The 9,100-nt window shown below is 37.1% G+C and overlaps 1 protein-coding gene across 6 annotated transcripts; it reads right to left on the bottom strand.

The window, feature by feature from the left end:
* Positions 1–971: 971 nt before the first annotated feature.
* Positions 972–6,258, bottom strand: LOC131011869 (probable L-ascorbate peroxidase 6, chloroplastic/mitochondrial). 6 transcript variants are annotated; one of them, XM_057939755.1, is made up of 12 exons: positions 5,864–6,258; positions 5,641–5,790; positions 5,021–5,141; positions 4,850–4,950; positions 4,680–4,767; positions 3,847–3,914; positions 3,684–3,770; positions 2,941–3,015; positions 2,779–2,856; positions 2,245–2,349; positions 1,443–1,517; positions 972–1,166 (listed from the first exon to the last, which is right to left on the bottom strand). In XM_057939755.1, exons 1-12 carry the CDS (start codon positions 6,008–6,010, stop codon positions 1,014–1,016), a joined length of 1,248 nt encoding a protein of 415 aa, XP_057795738.1. In that variant the 5' UTR covers positions 6,011–6,258; the 3' UTR covers positions 972–1,013. The 6 variants fall into 6 exon arrangements, with proteins under 6 accessions (XP_057795738.1, XP_057795740.1, XP_057795741.1 ...); XM_057939757.1 differs by having other exon boundaries at positions 972–1,311; positions 5,864–6,238; XM_057939758.1 differs by having other exon boundaries at positions 972–1,311; positions 5,641–5,787; positions 5,864–6,170.
* Positions 6,259–9,100: the final 2,842 nt, after the last annotated feature.

The raw sequence follows: 9,100 nt of genomic DNA, 5'->3' as shown, positions 1-9,100 counted from the left end.
TTGGAGAAATAAAATCCATGGAGCAAGGCCCAATATTAACTAATGGGTCATATACACACTATACTCACACACTTTTCATTTCTATGGACTAAGGAGATGTTTGGCTAAAGCTTATTTTGGACATCTTATAAACTCCAACATCTTAGAAGATGTTTCAAGAGCATATAAGTTGTCAAAGGGTTTAGACAATTAAGCTTATAAGTTAAAGGGGGAATTATGATTAGAACAAGAGAACCACAATGAGAGGGAGAGGAGATTAAATGAGAAAGGCGTATGTTGAAAATAACAAAATACAACAGAATTATTTTTATAAATTAATTGTTGCTTATAAGATCATGAAAAATGAAATGAAATTGGTGAACTTATTTTTTGGGGGGGCTTATAAGCTATTGGAGCTTATATATAGATCTTCTAAGCTATTTGTGATCTTATTTTGCATAACACTTTTGAAGAGGTAATAAACTCCTAACATCTTATAAGATGTTCTATTAAAATAACAAGAGGAAGAAACCTATTGAAGAAACAATCCTAAGAAGGCCCATTCAGCAACCAGCTCTAAGATATTGATAATTTCTTTTGTATCATGATATATAATCATATGGGCTAAAGATGAATTGGGGAAAATGTTAGATAAAAGTTCTGGTGAAATGATTACATATTACTTAATGAGCAGTTTATGCGTGAGATAATAAAATTAAGGGCTTCGAATGTCTACTTATAACAAACGACTCATATCTCAACAAGAAGACAAACTCATCAAGAGCAAAAGAGAAAGTGAAGGAAAATGGAAATCTAGGTTAGGGCTATGAAATAGTGCTGTTTTACAAAGTGCTGAATTAGGTTCCACTTGAGATGGGAAATTAGCGACGGCACTCATTCTTGAGAAGCAATCAAAGAGGGTACTAGGCATTGAGTCTATCCCAAGTCGAATCAGAGAGCACAGCAGATAGAAACCAAGGGCAATGCAAGTATGAGAAAATGTGTATCTTCTATTGGTAATACCAAAGCCGTTTTCACTTCACAATCAAAGATGAAACCAATGCCAAAACAGCAATCACAATCATGATATTAAGGAAATAGTTTGATTTCAGAGGCTTATCTGGACTCCCTCCAAAACCTTCATACTCTGCTCTAATCTTTTGTTTCATAGCATCCGAGAGTTCTTTCTGCAATCCAAATATAACACTCATTGAATTTATTCTTCTCCATTAAAACTTCCAGATTTTAGATATGTTGTTCAACACGGTTGGTCACTCGTGTTATTATTAGTAACAACATACTAATAGTAGATACTTGTATTCAGTTTTAGTCCTGCAGCAACCATAAAAAAGTGAAAGATTAAAGTACGTGCTATTACTTTTACCAAAAAGCATTTCAGAATGGAGAAAAAAGGGGTAGCAGAAGTTCAATATACGTGTAATGCTACAGGTGAGAATTCTTACCTTTCCTGTTGAGTACTTGGCTGCTACAAATTTTTCTGGCTGACCTTTTGAAGGACTGTCATCTAGCGAGAATCCCTATAGAGAAAAGTTATGAGTGTACACCTCAATGCTATTATTAATGTAATTACGGGTAATGGTAAAATTACACTAAAAACCATGAAGAATGTTAAGATTGACATTCAGGATCACAAAATCTCGGAAAGACAAAATGTGAGAACTTGATTCAGACAGAATGAAATTGCAGCAGTTATTGATTAACAGAAACTAAAGCAATTTCAATGTAGTTCAAAAAAAAAAATGAAAGAATAATTTGTAGTAGGATGATGACACATTTCTTGTCATCTATGCTATTTTAAGAGTTACATGTCACTACAGAAAAACTGTAATGGAGAAGAAAAGAACTCCCTATTCAAAGCAAGTGAATATTTTGGTGCAATAAGTTCCACTTTTGTTCAGACATACTCCCTCCGTCCTAGCCAAGATGATATATTTCTTTTCGGCGCGGGATTTAAGGAGTTGTAGATTAGTGTTTTAAGTGTGTAGTATAAAAGTGATAAAGTAGGAGAGAGAATGTAATAAAGTGATACAGTAGGAGAGAGAATGTAATAAGGGAGTGATTAATTAGTTGTAATTTTGTAACTAAAATCCCTTATTTTTTCCATATTTAGAAATGTAGCATCTTCGTTGAGACGGCCCAAAAAGGAATATGTAGCATCTTCGTTGGGACGGAGGGAGTATTTCTTTATGAGTTTCAGCAAGCTCAAATAAAACAGGAAATGATGAAAAGCACAACCATAGATACCTCAGGTGGGTCAAATTTAGCTCCAAGATTGCTCAGCTTAGCATGTGCCTCAGCATAATCTTTAAAAAATGCATCTTGGTCTGCAGCATACTTCTCTGAATATTCCTATAAAGGTGCAACTCTATGTAAGCACTGATAAAGTAAAGATGATTAAGATAAATAATGAACAAGGAAACAGAAATAAATTGATTGCAATAAATAATGAACAAGGAAAATAGAAAGAAATCCTCCTCTTGCGAGGCCCTATAACTAGATGTTGTCCCAAACTCCTCTTGCGAAGCCGACAGCGGATGCTGTCCCAAAAACAATACTCAAGCGATGATCCTAACCCTAACTCACTAATAGCTATTTACCTAAAAACTTGAAGCCCACACAAAGGCCTGAGCCCTCTCTTATTCTAACCCTAAATAACTAAATAAATCAAGGAAATAAAAAAGATAAATAAGAATAAAAAGATCAAATGATGAAGGGTATCAAGCACAGAAGTCATTACATCTCATAAAAGGATTATTTTTATTTTTCCTGTTATTTTACCTTGAATGAAGGATCTTCAAACAGGACAGCATCGGTAGGTAGAACTAGCAGATCCTCATCCCTTCTTTCTTTAATATCCTATGTAGCATGCATAAGAAATATGAGTAAATTGTATGAAAAACACAACCATAATAACACATATCATCATTTTTCCTGCATCACCTTGAAGTAGGAATTATCAAATTGTAGCCACTGCGCTGTCCATGATTGTCCTCCAGGGGCCCCTGGTCCATCTTTCTGCCATGCAGAGCAAGTATGTTAATATTTTCACATAGAGATAAGCTTTTATAGATGTTTGCAAATGTTAGAAAAGCTTGATACTCAATAGGAAAAACCTGATATGTAAATTGAAGAAACAAAAGTACAGGAGTAAAAGATCATTGTGGGATATAAACTTCACAGAGCCTCATTAAGTGGTTTAAAATTATGCAAAAGAATCCTGTGTCAATGCTGGAGTCTGGATATTGGAGAGAGATGGAGTGAGGGACGAAGAGAGAGAGAGAAGGCAGATTTATTTTATTTTATTTCACTTTTTGAGATAAGGTGCGGACAAAATTCCAACTCATTTTTCAAATTAGCTCGTATTTACACACTGGAATTCGGCAAGCCAGCTCAACAATCCAGTGACCAGAAAATGATCCAATGACAATTTTGAAAATATGTTAAAAGGGCAGGACTTCTTTTTTTGCATATTTTGAAGGTTGGAACATTTTCTAAAATACGTTTAAGTTCAGATATATTTATCCTTTTATTATTTAGTTATTTATTTGAGTTCTTTAGAATTTCCCAAGCTACGATAGCTCCATGCCATCAACCTTTAACAAGTTAAACCAAACCACATAACATACAAAAGTAGAACATGTTGATTGACAAGTAAACTGCAAACAAATGTCAACATTACATACTGTGTATTTGGTCTCTGGTTTACCCCATCCACTGCGCTCTGGCCTTGATCTTCCAAGAGTGTGTGCACCAGAAAGAGCAACTATTTCCTGGACATTAAGAGATAATCAATTATAAGACTTATAATGAGAATAACTATCAGGTTAAATTATAATGAACAATCACCTTATCATTCAAGCCCATTCTGTAGAAGACATCACGTAAATGTGAAGCAGGGGAAGGTGGGCCAGCATCTAATAGAGGAAAATAGCAATAAGACAGAATCTAAAGCTAGTAGGTTAACACTAAAGTTGATTGTCAGGGCCAGTAGAGAATTACTACATATTTTGAGATAAATGTGATAACATATAGTGAAAGATTCCATGCTCCAGTAATGAATGGGAAACAGGACAGCATTCTATAGAAGGGGAAAACCTATACAGTTTTAGACGTTGATGGCTAAATATAACTGTTAAAAAGACCCAGATAAAACATTTGACAGGTCATATTTGATGCTTCTAGGCACATGAAATGGTTTGTTGCGTAATGTTCTGTATTTGAAGAATATGCGTAACTACTCCTACACATTTCCTAAGTAGATAACATACTCTGCACAACTCTAGCTTGTGTAATCATCAAGAGTACGGTGATCAGTTCTTTCGCTACAAGCATTAGAACAGTCTAGAATAGCCTTCAGCAAAAATGAACACCACTACCAGTCACAGCACACGCCACTATATCCTTACAGGCTACAGCACAGGCCATATATTTGCAATAAGTAGCACCACTTGACCACTCCTTATGTAACAAGTGTAGGCTCTCACAGCACATTTTAACACTAATATCCCATCAATGACAGCTCCATTGTAGGAATGTTTTTTTTCTCTCTTTATAAAAGTTCTGCACTGTAATAACCAAATTTTCAAGTGTAACACCCCACCATTCTAGGATTTTTTTATTTTTTTTTTCAAAGTCGAGCACTGTAACAGCCAGAGTTTCAAGTTAGGCAGTTGGTTTACCAGGGAGCCTCCCTTCTTCAGGGCATTGTTCAGGTCCAGATACATCTACTCTTCCATACTTCATAGGAATCTTGGGGCCCCCAGCTTCCTGTAGTACTTACAATAGTATTAGTCCAATCACTGCCTCAACTTGAAAGTTCAAGCAAATTGAACAAGAAGAAAGGATCAACCTCTATAGCAGTAGCACTAGCCAATTGAAATAAGTCTGCATATGTCACATTGGAATACTTGTCCTTGATGGGCTGAAGAAGCTTAAGAGCATTGACAAGCCCTGTACCGCCCAAACATGTCAAACAAATAATTCAATCAACGAACAAAAACCCAAAATGGGGACATCTTACCAGCATTTGCTCCATGTTTCAGTTCTATTTCAAATCTTAAACTTCCATTAGCACCACCCCTTTGTGGCCACTCCTCAATATTCTTGTTATATGTACCCGCATCATGCCAACCTAGCCGGACCTATATAATAAAGATGAAGATAATATTTATAGTACTGCATATTTGTTCAAGCTTAATAGGTAATAATCAACAATCAGAAGAACGAAATGGATAAGACCAGTAAAAGGAAAAAAAATACCATTATTATACATTCATTTCTTTAGTATGTCTCATCATTAGTCCACAGGGAAGGCACTAATCTTTACCTCTATTTTCTGAGCTGAACTGGCAAGCTCTAAAAACTTGATATGAATTTTCTTTCATACCCTAAAGCCTAAAGCCAGTTGGTTAAACCAAATTTAGTTTCCTTTCCATGTTTGGTTGGTTTAGGAAATACAAATTGCTCGTAATAAACAGTGCAGACGATAATTTTACCATTATCGGGTGACAGAACTTAGTCTTTAAATAGTGCAAACGATAGTCAAAATCTGATTTAGAAGACAGCACTCAATACGAAAACCTCGTAGCTGAATAATCTATTAGGGAAAAAAAGTAGAAAAATCAGAGGCGATAATTTTACCATTATAGGGTGACAGAACTTAGTCTTTAGAAGCTCCTTTATATCCTCACGAGCGCTCTTCAGCTGCTCGGGGTCCGACGCCGCACATTTCGGCGACGACACAGTCGAATAGCCAATTCTACTAGTCGATAACCGCCGCAGAGAGCTCTTCTACATTTTAGAACAAGTAGTTAATACGAAGTTCACACGCACGCAAAATCGAGAGAACAAAATGTACGGATACCTGCGGAAGGAAAATGCGAGAGAGGAGAGGCGACGATCTGAGGGAACCGAGAGAAACGGAGGAGCGGTACGAGAGCCTGGTGGCGGAGATTGAGACTGAAGGAAGGAGGCGAGTGGCGGCGGCGGCAGCGGTGGAGAGAGAAGTCATAGCTGCAGTAGTTGAATGTCAGACAATCAGTCGTTGGCAGGGCTGTGGTGGCCTTTTGTTGCGGATTTGGTGGATGCGTGTGGAGGCTCGTAGACTCGGAGGCTCTATGCTGTTTTCTTTCCTCCAATTCTATCAAGTAATTCAAGCGGATTTCTTATTACGATCATCTTTTTCAATTTAAATTAGGTTTGTGTAGAATGTTCTTTTGCTCAATGGCTGTTTTTGGTTGAATTAAATTGAAATATTATTACACAGAAAATATGGTTGAATATGAAATATTTAAATTAGGTTTGTGTAGAATGTTCTTTTGCTCAATGGTCTTGTGTAAAATACTGTTTTTTGTTGAATAAAAGAATAAAACGGCGACGTTTCCCTCTAAATCGTAGATTTCCGATTCAAATGTTGTCTTCTTGAAGCACAACCATGATCTAAGAGTTGAACTCTCCATTTTGAAGGCTGCAAAGAAGGGAAATGAGACAGACATATTCGAGCTCAACGTATTGTAATTGCAGCCCTTTTGGTGCTTGTGTTAGGTTTAATGTTTAGATAGATTGGAGAGTAATAGGCATGTACTCCCAATTTGCAGATGCTATTTTCAGTATTTGGTGGATGAATGCCTGAAATATGGCCATTTTGTATGTGTAATGTTGTTTCAATTATGTATGAATGCCTGAAAAATGGCCATTTTCTATGCTTGAATTGATGCATCAATACCAAAACAACAAAGTTGCATTCATAATGTGAACTGTTATAAAACAATAACCAAATATTCCTTGTCCGTCAACAAAAACCATCAACTGTTATATTTCAAAAATCAAACATTTGCTGCAAATACCATTACATAACTATCATCAAATAGCAAGTAAGTCTTGTCCATGAACAAAAGACCAAGTAAAATGACAAATTAAACTGCCTAAGTGCCTTCACTTTCTTATGTTGGAGCTTCATGAGTTGGACTAGCTTGTGTGTTGGAAGATCCTACACCAGATGCTAAGCTTCCACTGGTAGTCGGCCTTGTGTTGTGACGGGGTGGTACGAAGGTTGCTCGGGCACTCCTTGAAGACATCTACATGTGCAATTAATACCAGTTACTAACGTTGTAATAAATGATCAATATATGCAGTTAAACAAGTTAGCTTCTTACATAAACATATATATAAACATATATATTTCCAGTCCCTTGAGCAACATATGCCCCCATTCCCTTCAAGGCTATATTCCTCTCTCTCATGACTGTGCTTGTGGAAGCTACAACATGAGTTGTAGAATGCAAGGTCGTGGCTGGACTAGTAGAAGTTGGAGTTGGTGCTGAGTCTTCATTGTTAGCAGATATAGCAGTCTTCTTGGTGGTGTGCCTCTTCCTTTCCTTAGCTGGCCTCTCACTGTATATGAGAGGATGCTTCCTTGGCCTTCCTCTTGGTCTCTGTAACCAATCATAGGTATAAGTTATTTAGGTTTTAAAAGTGCTAGCAAAACTGACAATTTAAAACTCAAATTCATACCTGGTTTGCATCATCCTTTTCCACAGCCTCATTTTTGCAGGATCTTGCATTATGCCCAACCTGGAGACACCTCTGACAAGTCATTCTAATCCCAACTCTTTTCAGCCTTGTAGAGTTGTGTGGATCCCTCTCATCAATATCCTTCTTTCTCTTCTTTTTAGGCCTTTATGGCATAGACCTAATCATAGGAGGCTCTACTGGATAACCCACACCCTTGGGCCACATTTTTTTACCATTAATAGGTTCTAGACCATATGCATATGCGCCTTCAAATACTTGTCAACAGAATAGCACTCATTCACATAGTCAGTGGGCTCTTTCTTCATGAAGTGTAGGGCTGCAACCGCATATTTACATGGTATCCCACAGAGATCCCATTGCCTACAACTACATGTTCTATCCCCCAAATGGACTATGAACTTATCTTCATAACAAGACACTTCAAATTTACCCCCTAAACCAGGATGGGCACGGCAGATTCTTGCATCATGCTTAAGTTTTTCAAGTTTCTTTTTAATATTAGGACAAAGCCTATTTGTAGACCCTGTAACCAGTCTCAATTTCTTGTACTGTCTTTCTCTCAATGCTATTCTAATATCCTCTAACATTGTAATGATATGCTTAGCCCTAGCTTTGACAATATAACCACTGAATGTCTCTGAGACATTTCCAATTGCAGTACACATGTCTTGCACAATTTCTGTGTTCAGCAAATGGTGCAAGACATGTCACTGCATTTTCAAGCCCCTGCAATATCAAATAACATAAATGTTTCAGAAATAATCAAATAACTTGAGCAAAATGTGAAAACTACTAAGCAAAAGTACATTCTATTGCTCTGAAATAAAGCTCAGATCAAGACCATCTGTTATTCCCAACTCCTCAAGCAAGATTTTCAGAAACCATTTCCAACATTCTTCATTCTCAGTTTCTACAACAGCCCATGCCACTGGAAACATCCAGTTGTTTCCATCTTTGGCAACAACACATAAAAGTGCACCCCCCAAGTAAGTCTTCAGAAAACACTCATCCAGTCCCAGGATCTTCCTACAACCCTCCATGAATCCTTTTCTTAGAGCAATGAACCTAATATAAAGCCCTCTAAATACGAAACCATCTCCTAAAAGAAACTCAAACCTGCCTTCCCTATCCACCCTTATTAACTCAGACATGTATGATCTCAATGAGTTGTAATGACTCTTCACTGACCCCCTTAACAACTCTAGGGCATGTATTTTTGCCATGTATAGTCTTCCTAATGAAGGTTGGACAGAGAACCTGCTATTAACATCTAGTGCCATCTCTTGTACCTGCATACATGGTCTAAGTCTAAAAACCTCCACATACTATTTAGCTAGCCATTTGTAGTCTGCTAATTTATTGTGAATGTCAAACAGACAAGTATGCTCTCCCACAACAACCTTCAGAGCAAAAGTTTGTTGCTATTTGATTAAAGACCCATAGCACCTCCACACACATGGTGCTTTACACCTTACATCTAACTATTTTTTACTTACTCTCCTAAACTTAATAGGAAACCCCTTCAGAATTGCCCAGGTTCTAAGAGCCTCTTTGCATTGGAACCCCA

Source organism: Salvia miltiorrhiza, chromosome 2 (assembly GCF_028751815.1).
Source record: "Salvia miltiorrhiza cultivar Shanhuang (shh) chromosome 2, IMPLAD_Smil_shh, whole genome shotgun sequence".
Lineage (NCBI taxonomy): Eukaryota > Viridiplantae > Streptophyta > Magnoliopsida > Lamiales > Lamiaceae > Salvia > Salvia miltiorrhiza.
The sequence above is the reverse complement of the archived record's forward strand: the minus strand, read 5'-3'. Positions and strand labels throughout refer to the sequence as shown.

What these genes read in the sequence shown, in the direction of transcription:
- LOC131011869 (XM_057939753.1), bottom strand. Translation starts at nt 6,010, where the DNA reads ATGACTTCTCTCTCCACCGCTGCCGCCGCCGCCACTCGCCTCCTTCCT. An exon ending in GAAACATGGAGCAAATGCTG is followed by an intron (nt 4,951 to 5,020) that starts GTAAGATGTCCC and finishes TGGGCGGTACAG; the next exon opens with GGCTTGTCAATGCTCTTAAG. An exon ending in TTGATAATTCCTACTTCAAG is followed by an intron (nt 2,857 to 2,940) that starts GTGATGCAGGAA and finishes CATGCTACATAG; the next exon opens with GATATTAAAGAAAGAAGGGA.